General features: G+C 45.8%; 1 protein-coding gene across 1 annotated transcript; it reads right to left on the bottom strand.

Annotated features, from left to right (window-relative positions):
- Positions 1 to 832: 832 nt before the first annotated feature.
- LOC141173645 (uncharacterized) lies at positions 833 to 25,305 on the bottom strand. Its single transcript, XM_073657946.1, has 2 exons — positions 24,783 to 25,305; positions 833 to 5,907 (listed from the first exon to the last, which is right to left on the bottom strand). Exon 2 carries the CDS (start codon positions 2,261 to 2,263, stop codon positions 833 to 835), a length of 1,431 nt encoding a protein of 476 aa, XP_073514047.1. The 5' UTR covers positions 2,264 to 5,907; positions 24,783 to 25,305.
- Between the last annotated feature and the right edge of the window lie 880 nt (positions 25,306 to 26,185).

The following is a 26,185-nucleotide window of genomic DNA, read 5'->3' as shown; positions in this document are numbered from 1 at the left end:
GCTTTTTACATATCATGAGTGCTATACAGATCTGAAGTGTGAGGTTGCATCCCTTTATGTTCCCTTCTTTTTGGTTTTCTGTTCAACAGGGAAAAAAGTTTACTCATGCATGAATGAAAGTTTTTGCTAATTTTTGGAACCCTGGAGACTTTTGTCCTTATTAATGCATTATGTTAATTATCCGCAGTCCTTCAGTCGTTGACCAATGCTGATAAAGTCTCTCCTTCTTAATCACTCTCAATAATTACCATATCTCCTTCCTCGTCTTCGTGAACCTTCTTCCATCCGTGCCATTTTGTTGCCTAGGTGCTGCGATGAAATGCAGAACATTAATCTGAGAAGCATTGAGGAGCCCTCGAGCTCTGGAGCATTTAAAGAGTCAACTGAGATCATGTCAGTTTGTGTATTTATCATATGCCGCGTTCATTTACCTCATACATCTCCGATTTGGACAGAGTTCTTCGCTGCGATTCAGTTGCTAGGAGACGAGATGTCATCAATGGCGTGAATGTCCGGCTTTTGTGAATGGAAATCTCACTTGGTGCCAAGATTTCTCAAGTGATGATACTGCAGAATTTACAGCCACAAAATATGACGGGGGCTGGCTGCCTTTTTTTGGAGTTGTAAGATATATATTCAGCATATAAGTGCCTGGATGAATGTGTGGTAGAGTTAATCGAATCTCCTGAAATTTAGTTTGGTCATATTGACCTAATTCAGTGGGAGAAATTCGATTCACATCGAATAAATTCAAATTCCATCAGCCAAAAAGGGGTTAAAAAAACATAATAAGTACTTTCCTCTCCTTAGTTCTTTCCGTATTGTTCCCTCCTCATATCAGCTCCTTAGTCCTCCCCGTACTTTTTCCTCCTCTGATAAGCTCCTTAGCCCTCTCCGTACTTTTCCCCCCTCCGATCAGCTCCTTAGACCTCCCCGTATTTTTCCCTCCTTTGATCAGCTTCTTAGCCCTCTCCGTACTGTTCCCTCCTCCGATCAGCCCCTTAGCCCTCTCCGAACCGTTCCCTCCTCTGATCTGCTCCTTGAACCTCCCCGTACTTTTCCCTCCTCCAATCAGCTCCTTAGCCCTCTCCGTACTGTTCCCTCCTCCGATCAACTCCTTAGTCCTCTCCGTACTGTTCCCTCCTCCAATCAGCTGCTTAGCCCTGTCCGTATTGTTCCCTCCTCCAATCAGCTCCTTAGCCCTGTCTGTATTGTTCCCTCCTCCGAACAGCTCCTTCGCCCTCTCCGTACTCTTCCCTCCTCCAATCAGCTCCTTAGCCCTGTCTGTACTGTTCCCTCCTCCGATCACCTCCTTAGCCCTGTCCGTACTGTTCCCTCCTCCGAACAGCTCCTTAGCCCTCTCTGTACAGTTCCCTCCTCCGATCACCTCCTTAGCCCTGTCCGTATTGTTCCCTCCTCCAATCAGCTCCTTAGCCCTGTCTGTATTGTTCCCTCCTCCGAACAGCTCCTTCGCCCTCTCCGTACTCTTCCCTCCTCCGATCAGTTCCTTAGCCCTGTCTGTACTGTTCCCTCCTCCGATCACCTCCTTAGCCCTGTCCGTATTGTTCCCTCCTCCGAACAGCTCCTTAGAACTCTCTGTACTGTTCCCTCCTCCGATCACCTCCTTAGCCCTGTCCGTATTGTTCCCTCCTCCGAACAGCTCCTTAGCCCTCTCTGTACTGTTCCCTCCTCCGATCAGCTCCTTAGCCCTGTCCGTATTGTTCCCTCCTCCGAACAGCTCCTTAGCCCTCTCCATACTGTTCCCTCCTCCGATCAGCTCCTTAGCCCTGTCCGTATTGTTCCCTCCTCCGATCAGCTCCTTAGCCCTGTCTGTACTGTTCCCTCCTCCAATCAGCTCCTTAGCCCTCTCCGTACTGTTCCCTCCTCCGATCAGCTCCTTAGCCCTGTCCTTATTGTTCCCTCCTCCGATCAGCTCCTTAGCCCTCTCCGTACTGTTCCCTCCTCCGATCAGCTCCTTAGCCCTCTCCGTACTGTTCCCTCCTCCGATCAGCTCCATAGCCCTCTCTGTACTGTTCCCTCCTCCGATCAGCTCCTTAGCCCTCTCCGTACTGTTCCCTCCTCCGATCAGCTCCTTAGCTCTGTCAGTACTGTTCCCTCCTCTGATCAGCTCCTTAGCCCTCTCTGTACTGTTCCCTCCTCCGATCAGCTCCTTAGCCCTTACCATACTTTTCCCTCCTCCGATCAGCTCCTTAGCCCTTACTGTACTTTTCCCTCCTCCGATCAGCTTCTTAGCCCTTCCCATACTTTCCCCTCCTCCGATCAGATTTTCTACCTTCTATCTTTTTTCTTCCATATTTTATCTTCCTACTGGTTAAGTCTTCCATTCACTTAACCCCACAGGACTGCATGCCTGTCACAAACGCCTTTTCTGCGATTCATGCCATTGATCTGTGTTGCATAAACAACATATTAGTGGTGACCTTTAGTTAAATAGTTGCACTAACTTACTATCATCAATATTAATCATTTTTATTTTCCTTTCCTCCCCGATATGCAGTTTGCAACTTGTTTCTAGTTTTAGACTTTTATTTTGTAGAACTGTCCCTCTCAGTAATACTGGCTGGATATATATCACTGAGATACACAGCACAGCTTCATTCCTAGAGTGATTTCAATTTCCACAGGATCGAGTGCTTTCCTCCTTATCTACAGCCTGAGTGAGCAACCCTTCCTAATCCAATTATTTTTCTTTTCCTTTCCTCCCCGATATGCAGGTTGCAACTTGTTTCTAGTTTTAGACTTTTATTTTGTAGAAATGTCACTCTCAGTAATACAGGCTGGATGTATATCCCTGGTATGCACAGCACAGCTTCATTCCTAGAGTGATTTCACCTTCTACAGGATCATGTGCTTTCCTCCCTATCTACAGCCTAAGTGTGCAACCCTCCCTAATCCCTTGAATGCTTTCTCCCCTCTCTGATCTCTTGTCTTGCGTGCTACTATCTCTAATGCTAGGAGAAGGGAAGGAAAGAGAAGAGGGATCCATCAGGACCAGGATTTGTCTCATATTTACACACACACACTGCATTGACAAAATGGTTTGGATTTTTTAAGGACTGTTGCTTAATTTCACGTCAAGGAAATTAAGAAGCAATAAAAAGAAATTCAGCCTATAGTCACCATGAGCGAGAACATAGAAATTTGAGGTTTTTATGAGAAAACTGGATTTCTCACAGTCACCGTAGCAGTCAATGCACGGTGCTCACTGGCACAGTAGAGGTCTCCTAGGAAGTAGCACACCCCTGAAGCCTGGCGTCAATAAAGAAGGTCTAGCCATTCTTGCTACAATCCCCAATTTTCCAAGAAACAATTTTGAAAAATTGGCAGGTCTATACATATTGCACAGAGCATTAATTTATGCAGAGAACAAGTTATAAGTGTGATTGATTTTTTCTATATGAAAGATCAGTCCTAATTCAGACAAATAATTTCTCACTTTCTAAGCACTATATTTATTTTTCCCACCATCCTGTCTTTACGTGAGACTCTTATCTTTTCCACTATTTCCAAACCTCTTAGAGATGCTGCATTATTGTGTAGGGTCAGTTTCCTTTAGTTCAAATAACCTCTTTCATCTATTGCATTTTTTTTCCCTCCCCGCTCCAGACTTAGTGCCGATCTGCTCCCACTAAAGAGACTAACATTCCTGCTTCGTAATTTCCTTGACTCTTGATCTTGATCCACCTTGATCTTCCAGTGGCTTTTGATATACAGTAACCACCCTTTTTTTATTCAATCAATGCATGCATTCAGCATCAAAGAGAAAGCCTACTGCTACTTCTCAACTATTCGGCCCCTTAGTATTTCTCATTTTTAGTCTTTTAGTCTTGATATCTTACATCATCTTTCTATGTACACATGATTTTCTAGATTTTGTCAAAATATTAGTTTCCGTTGCGTTTCTAGTCATTGGCTGCAACAGTCACATGTAGCTATTACGCGAGAGGTGGAAGTAGAGGTTGGGGGGAACTGGGCAGTGTCGGAAACAGAGGAGGAAAAGTGATGGATTCCTGCTCATAGCCCGGCATACATGTACAAAGGGACAGGTTCCTGTTCATGATTTTAACACCAGGATGAGGCACAGAATCTTGGGGGTTTCAATACACCCAAGGTGGCACAGTTACTTAACGTTACGGAATTAGATAAACTCATAAAACACTAGAACAGTTGTATAATCTAACTGAAGGCCCTTCGTTTGCAGACACTTTATATCAAGTGGTTGCTCTTCACACCATCAAGGACCTATCCTCCTGAGTCCTGTTTCTGTTCAGAACTTTCCACAACCATTTTCTTCTCACCAATACCATTGGTTCCAAGTTACTATCACCTTTACATGCTCCTGAGAGTCCTTGCTAAATGTTACTCAGGCTCTACTCCCAAGAGACCCACTTATCTTTATCCTGACAGTGATCCCAAGTATCCTGTGTGTCTCTACCTAGAGACTAATTGCTTTTTCTGTAAACCTTGAATGTCAAGGTCCTCAACACTTCTAGAGCCCCAACACAAGTAGTCCTTACAGTAACAACTCCGTTCAGGCTATCAGACAAAGCAATTGAACCACTAAGCCACTCCTGAGGCCTCCAGTCAAGTAGGCCTCAACTACTGCTACTCTCTAGAAATGGATTGTCTTATAGTCTTGATTGGACCCAGCTACAGGTTTGAGCCCAGCACTGCTCACCTCTTCTTGGTTTTCCGACTTATTTTCCAACCAGGCTGACAGTACGCTAAGCCTGCCCACTTCAGTAGCGGCCTTCAGAGAACATTGAAAATCCCTTGGTCAGCCTTACATAGCTTGCAGTTTGTACAAGCAGTCACGACATCTTGTTCTAGTACTGCTCCAAGATATCCAGGCCTTACTTAGTGAAGCAGCCAAAACTTGTCCAAATATGCCTGGTGACTCCGTGATCATGCTCTATACATGAGTACCCTCGGCAGGCCAATTGCGCCAATCTTCTCTTTCCGACAAGCCAAAATTGGCTTCTAACACATCATAATCCTCCCAGGGGAAACAGAAATCAGGCCTTGCTTGCTCACGAGCCAACTGCAGCTCTAGCAGGCACCAAAGGTTAGCTGAAACTTCATATACTGATGTCAAACTTCTCTTTCATCTACTCTTTACTTCTCCTACTGGTGACACCGCATCAACACTAGTCCAACCTAAGCTGTTCATGGGCCAAGACCAATATTTGAACCTCTGATTTCAATTGATAGCCATGGAGACTGTCATTACCATGGTCAACTACATTATCCTTCTGCGATGGCACCAGAGCCATGGTACCTTAGTGGCCCAAAGGTCTTTCTGACAATTATAGAGAAAGACTTGCATTGGGGCCAACTAAATTTTTACTTACACCCTTGACCCACTTGCTATGTCTTCAAGAGTGGTAGTTGTTCTATGGTCTCATTATATTTCCAACATCCCCCCCAGGTCCCTCATTGGTGAGAGAGGAAAGACTTTTAATAATTTAGTCTACAACTTACTACAAAACTGTGCGAGAAGTGGAAGGATCAAAATAAACAGGTTGAAATCAATTATCCAGTACTTTACCCATAGGGTCTGTCTTCTCATGCTGAGAGCTTCTCACTAAAACATCCCGAAAACTTTGAGTTGAAACACGGGGGTTGCAATAATCGTTTTTTTTTAGCCCTTTGAAGGTCATGATACATCTTTAATATACCTAAAACAGTCTCGCAGATACGTTACATCTCGCCAGCAACGTTCAATAGAAGGATTACGTCTCTATGATAGAAGCCTTAAGTTGTTTGAAATGAAGGAATCCCCAATTCTTCGCCCAGAGCCGCGTCTAATATGTTTGTGGAGAATGCTTGGCTTTGATGCTGAAAACACTTTTCCCTTTGATCAAAGGCGTCGTGTCTCCTTCACGTCTGCAAAATAAATAACAGGAGTGAAAATCTAGTTTACAGTTCTGGACATTAGTATATGACAAGTAGACGACACATTGCCAGACTGGAAATATCAGAAGGAAAAAAAAAAAGAAAGCTCCGCAAACTCAGATCTGCCACCACATCCCATAAGCTGCGGCATTTTGTACTATTTCCCTGTGCCTGTTCCTAATTAGAAAAAAACTCGAACAAGGAAGATCTGTCAGAAATATCAGGACGAGAACCAAAACACAGACTTTCATTTGCAGGATGAAAGCGCAATTAATCATGATTATCACTGGATTTCTGAGCCGAATTTGTAGCTTTTGCTGTTAGGTGTCTCGAAACGCGTTGCTTAATTTATACGCATAGGAAAGAAGAAAAAAAAAAATCTCGAGCTATCGCCTGGTGTAAGATTGCTTGAAACAAATAATGCTCTTCCAGATAATGAATACTAATGCTCGTTGTATCTGGGAACAAGGATGATTCTTCTTTTTTTTTTGAGAGAGAGTTGGCTAAATGACTTCCCATGTGTGATTTTATCATTATCTAGGTATGACTCTTCCTCTGAAACAAAGGGGCTCAACTTTTTCTCGGCATAGGGTCACTTTTAAGGGCTGCAATAAACTTATAAAGGGTATACGAGACATTTGTGATATATAGAGGGCTGATAGAAATGTCTCATAGATGGTTCCACTTGTGAGACTCCAACCCAAAAAAGCCAAACATCTCAAAAACTACCATTCACTCTACAGAGTGCCAACACTGGATAGGTGTACCTCATTGTACCAAAATATGGGGGTCTTAGAGATGTAACTTCCACCTATATGATATTTAAGGAGGATATGTGGTTACACTAGATATTTATTTGAATATTTTGTGGATATGCCATACATGACTTGGATAGGATTATAGTTTTCAAGTGCCTTTTGGTTAACGGGATCATGGGGCGCCTTCCTTTCCGTATCTGCTGAAGCAACTATCTATGTTTTGTCAAGTATCTCTCCTTTAAAGGGGTTATGCAGTGCCTTACATTTCTATATCAAAGGTGGAAAGGCGCCGTCAAAGGCCAGACAAGTAAATATGGACAGACAAATAAAAAAAAAATTATAGCTCTTGGAAGGTGAGAAAGAAAAATTTAAAGTATAGTTGGGACCCATTGGGACTCTGTTGCCCAAAAGCCTGCATAAGCCTGGAGCCAGCCCTGAGTATGAAGAGGTTGGCTTGACATCTGTCCGGCCTGGCATATAGTGGCGCCTCTTCGTTCCCAAAGTGGATATGAGTAAAGGAGAGAGGAGTGGCGTTGATCCCGGGTGGTTAATCCAGGTGGTAAAAACGTTCAAATTATTGCAATGTGTTTCGCAGTAAAACCTACTCTTTCTTAGGCTTCTTGTTATTTATCTCTCCAATGTGGATATGAGAGACACTGGGCACTTCAGCTGGTGGTAAATTACTGCAGTTGTGTCTCCTCCTCGTGTCTCTTTGCCTAATTCATGGCCCGATGGTGACTAGCGGTAGAAAGGATTTGCCAGTTCCTCTAACAGAGAAGCTGTTTTTGAAAAATGCCACGGCACCGAAAAATACTGTCCACGGGGCAAGAGCGCAACTTGGAACCAAACTATCACGAGTCTTTAACAGTATTGGTCTACTTCTGTAGACCAAAGGGACCTTTTGGGCTCACCAAGGCTCCCGAGCATTGGACATGACTGCAACCACTGCACCTACTATATTTATGACCGGGCAATGGAATTTGGTCAAGAAGAGGTGGTTTGCTTCGCTACTTTTGGTACAACCATAGAAGTGAATGGAGGGAGTTGTGTACGAAAGACCAGAGCGGTGCAAAGTAGGGCCTTATTCTTGATATAGGTGCGCATCCCATAGGTGGAACCTGCATCTACTTGTCATTTATGGAGACAAAAATATGCCTTTAACTCTTTTTCAAGGGACTCAGAGCTTCTATATCATTAATCAATACAATGTTGGACTTATTTAGCTTCCGAGATCCAAAATACCTGGACGTTAACTTTAAGTTCACGAGTCCATTAAATCAGTTGTTTTTTTTTAACCGGATTTTTCAACCCAGGTAACATTTTCCATTACGGGAACTTACTAAAAGCAGAGGATAGAAAAGAAAAATGTCATGTTTAATCTATGGTGAAATGTAATAAGCAGAGATATCAATTATTAATATCTGGTTATGATGTTATGCGCTTTGCTGTTTGGATCCCGGGAAAGCAAATAAACCTCGGTGAAGCATTTGTCAATTACTTGCCATAAATAGGGGAAAAATAACTTCCGTTCTGACTAATGACCTAAAGCAGATTCTTCTATGGATCAATAGCCTGTAGTTGTTGGGCATGTCTGTGTGTATGGTTAATGTCTACAATGATCCTATTAATGAGATCAGACTTGATGGATGATTCATTCTAAAATAAAAAAAACTCCTTTTACTATTCATAAATATATAGATTAAATGTTGAATATGTACACAGTGGCTTCACCAGCAGAATAGTGAGTGCAGCTCTGGAGTATAATACAGAATGTAACTCAGGATCAGTAATGTAATGTATGTACACAGTGACTGCACCAGCAGAATAGTGAGTGCAGCTCTGGAGTATAATACAGGATGTAACTCGGGATCAGTAATGTAATGTATGTACACAGTGACTGCACCAGCAGAATAGTGAGTGCAGCTCTGGAGTATAATACAGGAGGTAACTCAGTATAAGTACAGGATCAGTAATGTAATGTATGTACACAGTGACTGCACCAGCAGAATAGTGAGTGCAGCTCTGGAGTATAATACAGGATGTAACTCGGGATCAGTAATGTAATGTATGTACACAGTGACTGCACCAGCAGAATAGTGAGTGCAGCTCTGGAGTATAATACAGGAGGTAACTCAGTATAAGTACAGGATCAGTAATGTAATGTATGAACACAGTGACTGCACCAGCAGAATAGTGGCTCTGGAGTATAATACAGGATGTAACTCAGTATAAGTACAGGATCAGTAATGTAATGTATGTACACAGTGACTGCACCAGCAGAATAGTGAGTGCAGCTCTGGAGTATAATACAGGATATAACTCAGGATCAGTAATGTAATGTATGTACACAGTGACTGCACCAGCAGAATAGTGAGTGCAGCTCTGGAGTATAATACAGGATGTAACTCAAGATCAGTAAGATAATGTATGTACACAGTGACTGCACCAGCAAAATAGTGAGTGCAGCTCTGGAGTATAATACAGGATGTAACTCAAGATCAGTACAGGATCAGTAATGTAATGTATGTACACAGTGACTGCACCAGCAGAATAGTGGCTCTGGAGTATAATACAGGATGTAACTCAGTATAAGTACAGGATCAGTAATGTAATGTATGTACACAGTGACTGCACCAGCAGAATAGTGAGTGCAGCTCTGGAGTATAATACAGGATATAACTCAGGATCAGTAATGTAATGTATGTACACAGTGACTGCACCAGCAGAATAGTGAGTGCAGCTCTGAAGTATAATACAGGATGTAACTCAGGATCAGTAATGTAATGTATGTACACAGTGACTGCACCAGCAGAATAGTGAGTGCAGCTCTGGAGTATAATACAGGATGTAACTCAAGATCAGTAAGATAATGTATGTACACAGTGACTGCACCAGCAAAATAGTGAGTGCAGCTCTGGAGTATAATACAGGAGGTAACTCAGGATCAGTACAGGATCAGTAATGTAATGTATGTGCACAGTGACTGCACCAGCAGAATAGTGAGTGCAGCTCTGGAGTATAATACAGGATGTAACTCAGGATCAGTACAGGATCAGTAATGTAATGTATGTACACAGCAATTGCACCAGCAGAATAGTCAGTGCAGCTCTGGAGTATAATGCAGGATGTAACTCAGGATCAGTAATATAATGTATGTTCACAGTGACTGCACCAGCAGAATAGTGAGTGCAACTCTGGAGTATAATACAGGATGTAACTCAGGATCAGTAATGTAATGTATGTACACAGTGACTGCACCAGCAGAATAGTGAGTGCAGCTCTGGAGTATAATACAGGATGTAACTCAAGATCAGTACAGGATCAGTAATATAATGTATGTACACAGTGACTGCACCAGCAAAATAGTGAGTGCAGCTCTGGAGTATAATACAGGATGTAACTCAGGATCAGTACAGGATCAGTAATGTAATGTATGTACACAGTGACTGCACCAGCAGAATAGTGAGTGTAGCTCTGGAGTATAATACAGGATGTAACTCAGGATCAGTACAGGATCAGTAATGTAATGTATGCACACAGTGACTGCACCAGCGGAATAGTGAGTGCAGCTATGGAGGATAATACAGGATGTAACTCAGGATCAGTAATGTAATGTATGTACACAGTGACTGCACCAGCGGAATAGTGAGTGCAGCTCTGGAGTATAATACAGGATGTAACTCAGGATCAGAACAAGATCAGTAATGTAATGTATGTACACAGTGACTCCACCAGCAGAATAGTGAGTGCAGCTCTGGAGTATAATACAGGATGTAACTCAGGATCAGTACAGGATCAGTAATGTAATGTATGTGCACAGTGACTGCACCAGCAGAATAGTGAGTGCAGCTCTGGAGTATAATACAGGATGTAACTCAGGATAAGTACGGGATCAGTAATGTAATGTATGTACACAGTGAATCCACCAGCAGAATAGTGAGTGCAGCTCTGGAGTATAATACAGGATGTAACTCAGGATCAGTACAGATCAGTAATGTAATGTACAGTTATATGAAAAACTTTGGGCACCCCTATTAATCTTAAGCTTAATGTTTTATAAAAATTGGTGTTTTTGCAACAGCTATTTCAGTTTGATATATGTAATAACTGTTGGACACAGTAATGTTTCTGCCTTGAAATGAGGTTTATTGTACTAACAGAAAATTTGCAATCTGCATTCAAACAAAATTTGACAGGTCCATAAGTATGGGCACCTCACCAGAAAAGTGGCATTAATATTTAGTAGATCCTCGTTTTGCAAAAATAACAGCCTCTAGTCGCTTCCTGTAGCTTTTAATGATTTCCTGGATCCTGGATGAAGGTATTTTTGACCATTCCTCTTTACAAAACAATTCCAGTTCAGTTAAGTTTGATGGTCGCCGAGCATGGACAGCCCTCTTCAAATGATCCCACAGATGTTCAATGATATTCAGGTCTGGGGACGGGGATGGCCATTCCAGAACATTGTAATTGTTCCTCTGCATGAATGCCTGAGTAGATTTGGAGCGGTGTTTTGGATCATTGTCTTGCTGAAAGATCCATCCCCTGCGTAACTTCAACTTTGTCACTGATTCTTGAACATTATTGTCAAGAATCTGCTGATACTGAGTGGAATCCATGCGTCCCTCAACTTTAACAAGATTCCCGGTGCCGGCATTGGCCACACAGCCCCAAAGCATGATGGAACCTCCACCAAATTATACTGTGGGTAGCAAGTGTTTTTCTTGGAATGCTGTGTTTTTTTGCCACCATGCATAACTCCTTTTTGTATGATCAAACAACTCAATCTTGGTTTCATCAGTCCACAGGACCTTCTTCCAAAAAGAAATTGACTTCTCCAAATGTGCTTTTGCATACTTCAGCCGACTCTGTTTGTGGCGTGCTTGCAGAAAGGGCTTCTTTCGCCTCACTCTCCCATACAGCTTCTCCTTGTGCAAAGTGCGTTGTATAGTTGACCGATGCACAGTGACACCATCTGCAGCAAGTTGATGCTGCAGCTCTCTGGAGGTGGTCTGAGGATTGTCCTTGACTGATCTCACCATTCTTCTTCTCTGCCTTTCTGATGTTTTTCTTGGCCTACCACTTCTGGCCTTAACAAGAACTGTCCCTGTGTTCTTCCATTTCCTTACTATGTTCCTCACAGTGGACACTGACAGGTTAAATCTCTGAGACAGCTTTTTGTATCCTTCCCCTGAACAACTATGTTGAATAATCTTTGTTTTCAGATCATTTGACAGTTGTTTTGAGGAGCCCATGATGCCACTCTTCAGAGGAGATTCAAACAGGAGAACAACTTGCAAGTGGCCACTTTAAGTAGCTTTTCTCATGATTGCATACACCTGGCTATGAAGTTCAAAGCTCAATGAGGTTACAAAACAAAAAAAAGTGCTTTAGTAAGTCAGTAAAAAGTAGGTAGGAGTATTTAAAACAAGAAAATGATAAGGGTGCCTATACTTATGCACCTGTCAAATTTTGTTTGAATACAGATTGCACATTTTCTGTTAGTACAACAAACCTCATTTCAAGGCAGAAACATTACTGTGTCCAACAGTTAATACATATATCAAACTGAAATAGCTGTTGCAAAAACACCAATTTTTATAAAACAATAAGCTTAAGATTAATAGGGGTGCCCAAACTTTTTCATATAACTGTATGTACACAGTGACTGCACCAGCAGAATAGTGAGTGCAGCTCTGGAATATAATACAGGATGTAACTCTGGATCAGTACAGGATAAGTAATGTAATGTATGTGCACAGTGACTGCACCAGCAGAATAGTGAGTGCAGCTCTGGAGTATAATACAGGATGTAACTCAGGATCAGTACAGGATCAGTAATGTAATGTATGTACACAGTGACTGCACCAGCAGAATAGTGAGTGCAGCTCTGGGGTATAATACAGGATGTAACTCAGGATCAGTAATGTAATGTATGTACACAGTGACTGCACCAGCAGAATAGTGAGTGCAGCTCTGGAGTATAATACAGGATGTAACTCAGGATCAGTACAGGATCAGTAATGTAATGTATGTACACAGTGACTGCACCAGCAAAATAGTGAGTGCAGCTCTGGAGTATAATACAGGATGTAACTCAGGATCAGTAATGTAATGTATGTACACAGTGACTGCACCAGCAGAATAGTGAGTGCAGCTGTGGAGTATAATACAGGATGTAACTCAGGATCAGTACAGGATCAGTAATGTAATGTATATACACAGTGACTGCATCAGCAAAATAGTGAGTGCAGCTCTGGAGTATAATACAGGATGTAACTCAGGATCAGTAAAGGATCAGTAATGTAATGTATGTACACAGTGACTGCACCAGCAGAATAGTGAGTGCAGCTCTGGAGTTTAATACAGGATGTAACTCAGGATCAGTAATGTAATGTATGTACACAGTGAGTCCACCAAGAGAATAGTGAGTGCAGCTCTGGGGTATAATACAGGATGTAACTCAGGATCAGTAATGTAATGTATGTACACAGTGACTGCACCAGCAGAATAGTGAGTGCAGCTCTGGAGTATAACACAGGATATAACTCAGGAACAGTAATGTAATGTATATACACAGTGACTGCACCAGCAGAATAGTGAGTGCAGCTCTGGCGTATATTACAAGTTGTAACTCAGGATCAGTAATGTAATGTATGTACACAGTGACTCTACCAGGAGAATAGTGAGTGCAGCTCTGGGGTATAATACAGGATGTAACTCAGGATCAGTAATGTAATGTATGTACACAGTGACTGCACCAGCAGAATAGTGAGTGCAGCTCTGGAGTATAATACAGGATGTAACTCAGGATCAGTAATGTAATGTATGTACACAGTGACTGCACCAGCAGAATAGTGAGTGCAGCTCTGGAGTATAATACAGGATGTAACTCAGGATCAGTACACGATCAGTAATGTAATGTAGGTACACAGTGACTGCACCAGCAGAATAGTGAGTGCAGCTCTGGAGTATAATACAGGATGTAACTCAGGATCAGTAATGTAATGTATGTACACAGTGACTGCACCAGCAGAATAGTGAGTGCAGCTCTGGAGTATAATACAGGATATAACTCAGGAACAGTAATGTAATGTATATACACAGTGACTGCACCAGCAGAATAGTGAGTGCAGCTCTGGAGTATATTACAGGATGTAACTCAGGATCAGTAATGTAATGTATGTACACAGTGACTCTACCAGGAGAATAGTGAGTGCAGCTCTGGGGTATAATACAGGATGTAACTCAGGATCAGTAATGGAATGTATGTACACAGTGACTGCACCAGCAGAATAGTGAGTGCAGCTCTGGAGTATAATACAGGATGTAACTCAGGATCAGTAATGTAATGTATGTACACAGTGACTCTACCAGGAGAATAGTGAGTGCTGCTCTGGGGTATAATACAGGATGTAACTCAGGATCAGTAATGTAATGTATGTACACAGTGACTGCACCAGCAGAATAGTGAGTGCAGCTCTGGAGTAAAATACAGGACGTAACTCAGGATCAGTACAGGATCAGTAATGTAATGTATGTACACAGTGACTGCACCAGCAGAATAGTGAGTGCAGCTCTGAAGTATAATACAGGATGCAACTCAGGATCAGTAATGTAATGTATGTACACAGTGACTGCACCAGCAGAATAGTGAGTGCAGCTCTGGAGTATAATGCAGGATGTAACTCAGGATCAGTAAGGTAATGTATGTACACAGTGACTGCACCAGCAGAATAGTGAGTGCAGCTCTGGAGTATAATACAGGATATAACTCAGGAACAGTAATGTAATGTATATACACAGTGACTGCACCAGCAGAATAATGAGTGCAGCTCTGGAGTATATTACAGGATGTAACTCAGGATCAGTAATGTAATGTATGTACACAGTGTCTCTACCAGGAGAATAGTGAGTGCAGCTCTGGGGTACAATACAGGATGTAACTCAGGATCAGTAATGTAATGTATGTACACAGTGACTGCACCAGCGGAATAGTGAGTGCTGCTCTGGAGTATAATACAGGATGTAACTCAGGATCAGTAATGTAATGTATGTACACAGTGACTGCACCAGCAGAATAGTGAGTGCTGCTCTGGAGTATAATACAGGATGTAACTCAGGATCAGTAATGTAATGTATGTACACAGTGACTCCACCAGCAGCATACTGGGTGCAGCTCTGATCAGCTGCTAGTCAGTGTGGTGATTGCGGGTGTGGTGGTTGCAGATCCTGCTGTGAGCTCCTGATCTCTGAGAAACCAACACCTCTCCACCTGGGGACCTGCTTTCTCTCTTTCCCAGGGAGGGAGCGGGTTTCTGGGATGAGTGATGGAGCCAAGCCCCAGGCTTCTGCTTCCCGAACCAGGCCGGCGGGGGGCAGAAGAAACCAGCAACCGGCCTGCACATCAGAGGACTCGGGGGTGAGACGCTGCACCAGGAGTCGCAGCAATGTGGCTCCTACTCCCCCCGGGATTGTGGAGACCCCCAGAAGCCGCAAGGCTTCCAGCATGGAGGAAAAGCCTGACAGCGGCGTGCAAGATGGCGCTCCTTCCGGAGGAAAGCTGAGTGCTCACGGAGGTGAGGCCGACCTCCCTGAGGGGGGGTTGGCGCTGCAGGGACCCCGGGAGTCTGTGTCCACCTATGCCTCCCGGGTCATGATCCACCTCCGTGAGTATGAAGATGCCAGTAAGCTCATCAGGAGGCTCCTGGAGGAGCTGCGCTGCACAAGCGCCAAAGCTGCGGGGGGCTCCAAACCAAGGAAGGCAAAACTCCAAGCCGAGGTAAAAAGACTGAGCAGTGAAATTCAACTCCTGGAACTTAGGAAAGCCACCATCAGAGAGCAGAGTGGTCCTTTCAAAGAAAAACTTATAAATGAAGACCGCTTTAGAGAAATGGCTGATACCAGAGAGCAAAGGCAGATAGGGCTGCAGCCTGAGAGCCAGGTGGATGATGAGAGTGATGGTGTCCAGCAGGAAGCCCCACCTGGCAGCCTGCAAAGTCACCCGCAGGCCACGTGCAGCGAGCTCCCTGAAGGACAGGCGACAGTGACATCCGGTCGGAGTTCTGCCGGCTCTGGGGAGGACAGTGACAGCAGCGGCCAGGGAGGGGCGCTAATGGCGGAGATTAAGCTCCTGGAGTCCCCAGTGTGCCTCCAAAACTTCCATCTTGGTGACGATCTACCAGAAGAGGCACCGGGGGGCCACAAAAAGGCAAAGAAGACCAAGCCAAAGCTGCAGGAAGCGGTAAGATACGTATATGCCCCCCTCTGAATGCTGTTGCCGCTGATCACTTAGTTGAGAAGTGGCGGCAGTGTGAGGGGGCAGTTGGGGCTGAGCGTTCCGGTCCTCCCACGAAAGTGCTATTTTGTGTTGGCGTCGCTGGTCCGGAAGATCCTGATGCTAAAGATCAGCGGCGCCTAACCACAGCTAGAGATCAGCGGCACATTATACCAAATGCCAAACAGCGGAAATTACCGACCGATGATGTGGAGGGCACACATAAGACCGGGGGTGAGGTCGCCTCCAGTTCTATGGAGGTGACTGAGCCCCTTGTGCCTGATGCGGAGGTCAAAAGGTCATCCACCATTGTTACTGGTCCAGCAGGAATGAATGTGGTGGTGGAGGTGAATGAGGATAATTCATTGTCTAGTGGTGTGGTTGCTGGTTTGGTGGAGGGTGAGATGGAGGTGGGTAATGGTGATACTGTTGGGGCTGATGTGGTCACAGGTCCGGTTGCCCCCCCGGGGGTGGCAACACCTGTCCAGAGTTATGCCAGTGTCACCTCCGGGGCAAATAGGGCATCCTCCTCGTCTCCGGGCTTTGGGGACGGCATGTTGCAACGGCGCCTTCTGGAGGCTCTAAAGAAGGGGGAGAGATCACTAATGGTAGAGGGTCGAGAGGTTGATCTATCCTTCTGGATAGAGAGGCATGGCCTCGGGGCCTTCCGAGAGCAAAAAGGGGGAGATACAGTGTGGTCCCTCCCAACAGCCGGGCCAGGCAGTGTGCGTAGGAATGTGGTCCGTCTTCGGTGGAGGGGCAGTGATGCATGTCCGCCAAGGTCTAAAGTTGTGGAGCTCCTGCTGAGGATGGGCTTCAAGGCGATTGACATCTACGCCTTGATACATCCCTATTCCACGCCTGAGTTTGATGTCAGCTTTGTTCGGCCGGAGGGGCTTGAGCTCTTCTGGGCGAATTATGAGTTGGCAAAAAATGAGCCCGGCTGGCGAGACATTGCCGTTCAGGCAGTGTCTCGCCAAAACCAGATCAAGAAAGTGACCGTGATGACTCGTAAGGAGTCGCTTTCTTGCTATGACATCATGACGTGGCTTGGTCGGTATGGAGAGGTGGTGGAGATGCCAAAGAAAAACCGCGACGAGTTTGGTATCTGGTCAGGGGCCTGGACGTTTATTAAAACTTAAGCGTTCAGGTGGTACGGTTGCCCACATTCCATCGTCTGCCTTCCTGGGTAGGGATCGTATCCTGGTCTTCTACCAGGGGCAACCGAAGCTCTGTCACAGGTGCGGCGACCCCACACACTTCAGTGCAAACTGCACCGTGCAGAAATGCGCGTTGTGTGGGGGTGTCGGCCATCTTGCCGCCTCTTGTGTGGAGATTAGGTGCCACCTGTGTGGTGAGTTAGGTCACCCATTCAGCCGTTGTCCTCGCTCCTTTGCTAATGCAGTCGAGACCCCGGTGGGAGTAAGCCGTGAGGTCGATTCTGCTGGGGAGGGGACTAGCAGGGGTGGGGGAGCTGAGGGGCCAGGGAAGAAAAGCAATAAAAAGACGCCTGCCCAGCTGAGGCATCTAGACAAGCGCAGACAGGAGAGGGAGCGGGGCGAGCCCCAGACAACCGGGGCAGCCCCTGTCCTGGATGCCAGTGTTGCTGCTGAGGCCCCGAGGGATGATGAGTTGGATGAGGAGGTCAGGAGGATCCACAGGGAGGAAACTGCCTCTGCTTCAGAATCCTCCCATTATGAAAGTATGGATGAGGATAATAAGCGGTGGCTAGAGCACAAGCGTAAGCTCGGCACCAAAAAGAAGAGAAAGAAGGGAGATAAAACATCTTCTCCCGCTCTGACCAAGGTACCTAAGGAAGGTAAAACCGACTCCCCTCTAGTTGGTCTTTCTAACCGGTTCCAAGCCCTTGATAACATCTCTTCCTCTGAGGAGGAGGCTGAGGGTGAGGTTCCGGCTTCAGCGGAGCTTACAGGGGGCGCCGAGTCTCCTTCTCCTGGGCATGCAAGGTCCTTGGGGGGAGGGACTGGCCCAGAGTCCGGAGACGAGGACGAAAAAAGAAGGAAAAATGTGGGAATGGACACCTCTGTGTCATTAAAGAGGGGGAAGGATTCCTCCTCTGAGGCAGAGGATAAGGGGAGTGGGAAGAAGAAAGCCATCTAACTCAATCACCAATGATGGCGGTACCCACTCCATTGACGCTGGCGTCCATTAATTTCGCCAGCATTAAGTCAAATATGGCTAGATTTGCGGCCTTTGATTTTCTCAGCCGGGTTGAAGCTGACTTTTTCTTTTTGCAAAAAAACAGGCTGCCAAGTATGGCAGAGGTGTTTATAGCTAAGAGGGAGTGGAGACTCGGGCCCTCCTATTGGTCTCTTGCGGCCGAGCCGTATAGCGGAGTGGCGGTCCTTTTTACCGCACCAGTAGAATGCCGACGGGTTATTGAGCTAGAAATGGGGAGGTGCCTGATTTTAGATGTCCTCATGAAGGGACAGGAGCTTCGGCTCATTAACATTTATGGCTCCCAATCTAAGTGGGACCGGAAGTGTCTCTTTACGAGGATCAAGCCCTACCTTTTTACGAGTCGGCAGGTCGTCTTTGGAGGGGACTTCAACACTGTTACGAGGCCCCGGGATAGAGGAGGTTCCAGAGACAAGCTGACTTATGATAGCGTCGCCCTTAATAGTATAGCTAGTGAGGCTCGCCTGGTGGATGTCCACATCCGGCACACCCCAGGCCACGAGGGGTTCACCTATCATAGAGGTAACTGTAGGTCCAGGATAGACAGGTTTTATTTAAAGGAGGAAGTCGTCTCTTCAGCAGTATCTGTTGTTGAGGTGGAGTTCTCCGATCACTGTTTGATTTTGTTTTCCCTGAATGTTACAGAGACCCCCCCCGGATGGGAAGAGACTTTTGGAGGCTCAATTCGTCTCTCTTGGAAGAAGCGGAGATAAGACAGTCCTTTGAGGATTTTCTTCAGAGACAGGTACCCTTACTGGATCTTTGTAGTAGTAAGTCAGAGTGGTGGGAGATGTTTAAGAAAAGGGTGGTGAGATTCTTCCGCCAGCTCTCGAGCCTCAGGAGCCTGGACAGGTATCGCCTGTATCAGGGCCTGAGGAGGAAACTCGAGCATCTTGTCTCAACTGGAGGTAGCCGAGAGGAGATCTCCAGAGTGAAATCTTTGCTAATGAGGTGTCAGTATGATAGACACGCATCTTTGGTTTTTGAGAGGGATTACGGGAAGTACCGCTCGCCCGACCCTTACAGAAACTGCAAGATGTCAGTGAATAGTAAAGTTGTTACAGGACTGGTTGACACTGCGGGGTCCCTGAAAATATCCAGATCAGGGATCCTGGAGGTCGTCAGATCCTTCTACTCGCACCTCTTGGGGAAGAGGGATCTGGATTGGGATGAGATGTCTGCTTTTCTGGCTGAAGCTGTCCCCGAACCAGGGGTAGACCCCTCTCTTGGTGTTTTGACAGAGATGATCAGGGAAGAGGAAGTTAAGTTGGCGATTGAAGGGCTTGCCCTAAAGAAATCTCCCGGTCCAGATGGCTTAACATCTGAATTCTATAAGACCTTTAAGGACGCCTTGGTTCCCCTCTTGACTGAGGTATTCAATGAGTGTCTTTCCTCGGGCACTCTGCCAAAGTCAATGAGGAGGTCTGCCCTGATCATCTTGTCAAAGGGTAAGGACCCATCATGCATTGAGAATTGGCGTCCCATAGCGCTTCTCAATGCAGACAGGAAGGTTTTGGCAAAGGTGCTGTTTAATCGGCTGGTGAAATTTGCACCCCAGCTCCTTTCGGGGGCCCAGCATTGCTCTGTTCCGGGCCGCAGTACAATTAGTGCTGTACTCTGTGTCCGAGAGGCGGTGGAGCAGGGTAGGGCTGGTCACTGGAAGGGGTACATGCTGTCATTGGACCAGGCAAAAGCGTTTGATCGGGTTAATCATAAGTACCTCTGGTCTGTCCTTCTGAGATATGGCCTGCCGGGGGGCTTTGTTGATTGGCTTAAGACCTTGTATGCTGGGGCAGAGCGTTTCCCGCTTGTGAACGGTTGGATTGGCAGCTCTTTTGAGGTTGGGTGTGGTGTTCGCCAGGGTTGTCCCTTGAGCCCGCTACTGTACGTGTTTGCGATTGACCCACTTCTTAGGAGGGTGGAGCGTGGACCGTTGGCTGGGATCGGGATGGACCGGGCAGCACCGGAAGCCACTCTGAGAGTGGTGGCGTATGCCGATGACGTCACCGTTTTTGTTTCCTCTGATGGGGAGGCAGAATGGCTGATGTCAGAGGTAAATTGCTACTCGGAGGCATCCGGGTCTAAGATCAACCGGGATAAGTGTGAGAGTCTCTGGCTGGGAGGAGGAGATCCTGGTTTTGATCTCCCGGACACCCTTCCAGAACCCAAAGTCTCTGCAAAAGTTCTTGGCATCGAATTTGGCCAGGGGGATTACCCCAAACAAAATTGGGACAGCAGGCTAGAGATCGCCACTCAGAAGGTGAACCAATGGAAGGGTTGGTCTTTGACCCTAAGGGAAAGGGTAAACCTGATCAAAACTTACCTGCTCCCTTTGCTGATCTATCTGGGCAGTGTGTGCATCTTGCCAGAGCCTCTCTGGACTCGGGTCTACAGTTTGTTCTTCCAACTGTTATGGGGGAATAGACTGAACCTGGTCAAGAGGGAGGTTACTTACCGTACGAGGAGACTAGGAGGGTTGGGTATGGTCAACCCTGTGGTATTCCTTGTGAATACCTTCATTAAGATCAATATTGCAAACCTCTGGAAAGAGAGGGCTCCTCCGTGGGTATTCTCCTGTAAGGGATGGTTTCAGCCTTTCTTCCAGGAATGGGAGACAGGAGGGCAAGTGAAGGATCTCCGCACACCGCATGGACATCTCCCGGCTTACGCTACCGTGGTTCTGAAGGTAATTCGCCGGTGGGGTCTGGGAATGTGGGAGGTCAGGACTCTGCCAAGGAAGCTCCTTGACAAAAGGGTTCTGTTGACCCATTTTCAGAGGCCTCTTTTGAATTCTATCAGGATCCCCTCGAAGGTTTGGGACTTGGCTTGGCGCTGCTTCCATGGGAAACTGTGTGTGAGGGACAATCTGAAGTGTAGGAGCTCTGAGGACAGGAACTGTCCTCGGGAGCATTGTGGTACCATGCTTGAAAGCATGGACCACTTCCTGCTTCGTTGTCCCTTTAACACAGAGGTGTACAACAGGGTGGGCGCCTCCATTGGCTGGCCCCGGCTGGCCGGTCTCTCTTATCCGGAATGGGCCTATGGAGCATTCGGGGACCTGGGTGGTCGGGACCGCTGCACCTTATTTCTAGTTAGCGCAGTGGTTAGGTATCACACGTGGAACGCACGGTGCTTAGTATCGACGCAGCGGAAAATCCTCCCAGTGGACGATGTGTTTAGGACCATACTCTGTGACCTGGTGAAGGTGCGTTCTCTGGAGTATGAGAGACTGGGTACACAGAGGGCCGCTCTCCTCTGGAGGGGCTTTTCTTTTAGTGTGCCCTAGTCTGGTCATCTCCTCTCTTGGTGGTGGGCTGCTGCTGACACCATAGATTTTTGTTTTATTGATCAGTAGACAGTGATGTAGGGCTGCAGGCGCCGAACTTGGGCTTTGTCAGTTGTGGTTATTGTATTGTTTGTTTCTGTATATATTGTATATATGGGTTTGGGTGTAGGTGTTAGGTTGGGTGGAGGGAAAAGGGGGGAGGTGGGTTCATCTTGTGGGACACTGGTTATTTGGGTGAAAAACTGGCACTGCCTGATCTGGCCTATGGACGTTGGACATGGACTGTGTGAGGCGCAGGACCAGCTCTCAGGTCAGTGCCGGGGAGGGACTGGTGGGCTTGAGTGTGGGGTGTTTTGTTTTGTCTTGTATATATTTGTATAGTTAGTATTTATTTTATTTTATTTATTTAAAAAAAAAAAAAAAAAAAAAAAAGAATGTATATATTAGTATGTATATAATTTGTCGGTTATTGTTTATTATATTGTTATTATTTGTTAGGTAACCGGACCAGATGTCATGGTGTAGGTAGTTATTATTGTGTATATATGTATAATATGTGTGTGAGGAGAGAGGGAGCGGCTGGACCAGTTCATTACATTGTTTATTTTCTGGTTATTATTATTGTTATGTTTTTCATTTTTATAATAAAAGATCTACAGGATATAACTCAGTATAAGTACAGGATAAGTAATGTATGTACACAGTGACTGCACCAGCAGAAAAGTGAGTGCAGCTCTGGAGTTTAATACAGGATGTAACTCAGGATCAGTACAGGATCAGTAATGTAAAGTATGTACACAGTGACTCCACCAGCAGAATAGTGAGTGCAGCTCTGGAGTATAATGCTGGATGTAACTCAGGATCAGTACAGGATCAGAAATGTAATGTATGTACACAGTGACTGCACCAGCAGAATAGTGAGTGCAGCTCTGGAGTATAATACAGGATGTAACTCAGGATCAGTAATGTAATGTATGAACACAGTAACTGCACCAGCAGAACAGTGAGTGCAGCTCTGGAGTACAATACAGGATGTAACTCAGGATCAGAACAGGATCAGTAATGTAATGTATGTGCACAGAGACTGCACCAGCAGAATAGTGAGTGCAGCTCTGGAGTATAATACAGGATGTAACTCATGATCAGTACAGGATCAGTAATGTAATGTATGTACACAGTGACTACACCAGCAGAATAGTGAGTGCAGCTCTGGGGTATAATACATGATGTAACTCATGATCAGTACAGGATCAGTAATGTAATGTATGTACACAGTGACTGCACCAGCAGAATAGTGAGTGCAGCTCTGGAGTATAATACAGGATGTAACTCAGGATCAGTAATGTAATGTATGTACACAGTGACTGCACCAGCAGAATAGTGAGTGCAGCTCTGGAGTATAATACTGGATGTAACTCAGGATCAGTAATGTAATGTATGTACACAGTGACTGCACCAGCAGAATAGTGAGTGCAGCTCTGGAGTATAATACCGGATGTAACTCAGGATCAGTAATGTAATGTATGTACACAGTGACTGCACCAGCAGAATAGTGAGTGCAGCTCTGGAGTATAATACAGGATGTAACTCAGGATCAGTAATGTAATGTATGTACACAGTGACTGCACCAGCAGAATAGTGAGTGCAGCTCTGGAGTATAATACAGGATGTAACTCAGGATCAGTAATGTAATATATGTACACAGTGACTCCACCAGGAGAATAGTGAGTGCAGCTCTGGGGTATAATACAGGATATAACTCAGGATCAGTAATGTAATGTATGTACACATTGACTGCACCAGCAGAATAGTGAGTGCAGCTCTGGAGTATAATACAGGATGTAACTCATGATCAGTACAGGATCAGTAATGTAATGTATGTACACAGTGACTGCACCAGCAGAATAGTGAGTGCAGCTCTGGGGTATAATACATGATGTAACTCATGATCAGTACAGGATCAGTAATGTAATGTATGTACACAGTGACTGCTCCAGCAGAATAGTGAGTGCAGCTCTGGAGTATAATACCGGAGGTAACTCAGGATTAGTACAGGATCAGTAATGTAATGTATGTACACAGTGACTGCACCAGCAGAATAGTGAGTGCAGCTCTGGGGTATAATACATGATGTAACTCATGATCAGTACAGGATCAGTAATGTAATGTATGTACACAGTGACTGCACCAGCAGAATAGTGAGTGCAGCTCTGGAGTATAATACAGGATGTAACTCAGGATCAGTAATGTAATGTATGTACACAGTGACTGCACCAGCAGAATAGTGAGTGCAGCTCTGGAGTATAATACTGGATGTAACTCAGGATCAGTAATGTAATGTATGTACACAGTGACTGCACCAGCAGAATAGTGAGTGCAGCTCTGGAGTATAATACCGGATGTAACTCAGGATCAGTAATGTAATGTATGTACACAGTGACTGCACCAGCAGAATAGTGAGTGCAGCTCTGGAGTATAATACAGGATGTAACTCAGGATCAGTAATGCAATGTATGTACACTGTGACTCCACCAGCAGAATAGTGAGTGCAGCTCTGGAGTATAATACAGGATGTAACTCAGGATTAGTACTGGATCAGTAATGTAATGTTCGTACACAGTGACTGCAGCAGCAGAATAGTGAGTACAGCTCTGGAGTATAATACAGGACGTAACTCAGGATCAGTAATGTAATGTATGTACACAGCGACTGCACCAGCAGAATAGTGAGTGCAGCTCTGGAGTATAATACAGGATGTAACTCAGGATCAGTAATGTAATGTATGTACACAGTGACTGCACCAGCAGAATAGTGAGTGCAGCTCTGGGGTATAATACAGGAGGTAACTCAGGATTAGTACAGGATCAGTAATGTAATGTATGTACACAGTGACTGCAGCAGCAGAGTAGTGAGTGCAGCTCTGCAGTATAATACAGGATGTAACTCAGGATCAGTAATGCAATGTATGTATGACGCGCCCCCTGGGACATATTCCTTTTTGAGGGGAATACCCGGCACCGGATCAGATGGGGGGTTGTAGTCTCCGAGCGGCTGTGACCCGGCCCCGTGCCCAGGGCGTCAAGCTCAGTGTTATGTGGCAGTCCTACAGATGTTATTAAGAGTTCTTTTGTGTCGACTACGCCACCCGTTGTGATGCGGTCACTGTGGCCGCCGCTGCAGCAGGGTCCGCTGAGGCTGATGGTGGGTGCGCAGCTTGGTGGGATAACCCCCAACGGGAGGGGTATAGCCTCAGGGAGGACAGGTGCAGAGGATGGGGGTTGTGGTGGTGCAGTGCAGACGGCAATGAAGATAGAGTCGGGTTGTGCAGTTAAGGGTGTTTACTTACTGCAGATGTTGTACTGGTCACTCCAGCTGCTAGTGACCACCCGAGCCGTGCTGCGTCCACCAGGTCCTGGATCCAGCCAACCCCCAAACAAGTCCGGAGCGTGGCCCTGAGCTCTCTTTCTGTCCCGTTCTCTGGCCGTCCCCACCAGTGATCCACCTAGGTCCAGCTCCCTCGGGCCTTCTGTTGGGACACCCTTGGCCTTGGGTTCCCTGACCCTTCATGTGGTGTGCCTTCGGGGTGGATGTGATGGGTGACCGTGACAAACGCTGCCCACGGTCTCCGGTCTCTGGCTGGGGTGTGTTTTCTGCCCCCACCAGCTTGGGATCCGGTACCCTGTGCCGACTCCTCACCCAGTGCTTTAATTTGGGTTCTTGGGTCCTCTCTGTTTTCCCCTCTGGGTACTCCTTCTCTGCTCCTCTCTCACTCAGGGTCTCTCTCTTGCTGCAGGCTGACTTCCTCTCTGCTTGCTGTCTGCTCCTCTGCAGCTGTCTTGCTGTCTCCAACTGACTTGTTCTCTGCATCTGACCCTGATCTTAGTTGGTGCCCACCTTATATACACCCTCTATGTGTGAGCTCAGGTGACCAGCACCCAATGAGCTCCTAACTTTACCCAGGCTGCTCCCCCTATCTGCCCCTACACTACATGGGATGTACCACCCCCCTCCCACTCCAGCCAGGAACAGACTCGGTCGTACCTGCACATTTCTAAGTGGGAGTACCGTCGGCCTGTTCCTCGGAAATGGGATGTGTGTAGTGCATGCAGCCTACCGAGCTCAGTTCCACACTCCATCCTTACCCGGGAGTGGAATATCACACCTCTGGGTTGAGGTTCAATACCCCTGTAGCAGCCGAATCCTCAGGGTGCTACATGTACACAGTGACTGCACCAGCAGAATAGTGAGTGCAGCTCTGGAGTATATTACAGGATGTAACTCAGGATCTGTACAGGATCAGTAATGTAATGTACGTACACAGTGACTGCAGCAGCTGAATAGTGAGTGCAGCTCTGCAGTATAATGTAACTTACATGAAAGTTATGTAATGTATTTAACTTTCTATGAACGTTTGCTTTAAGCTTTTCAACAGATCAGACAAATATGAAAATCTAAGAGTTAAAATCCTACCGCACATTTACTTTCATCCTATATAGAAGCTACAGCCATGATCCCAGCATTGCTACACCACTTCTTTCAGTACTTGGCATTGAACCCAATACCCCAGAACCTAATGTTATGCAGTCCATCCCTTTCGCTGCCATAGGGGAATACCATCGTCTGAGAGTTGGTGTAAGTTCTGGAGGTAGCAGTGACCTGATTATCTCTGTGTCATAAATAATCCTACAACATTCAGCTGTTTTGGAAAAGCCGAAGAAAGCAAAATCCAATATGATTCTCCTGGACCGG

Source organism: Phyllobates terribilis, unplaced genomic scaffold, assembly GCF_046119375.1.
Source record: "Phyllobates terribilis strain yellow unplaced genomic scaffold, ASM4611937v1 Scaffold_13__5_contigs__length_258822181, whole genome shotgun sequence".
In the NCBI taxonomy this organism is placed as follows: domain Eukaryota; kingdom Metazoa; phylum Chordata; class Amphibia; order Anura; family Dendrobatidae; genus Phyllobates; species Phyllobates terribilis.
Note: the sequence above shows the minus strand (reverse complement) of the source record. Positions and strands in the feature narration are given on the sequence as shown.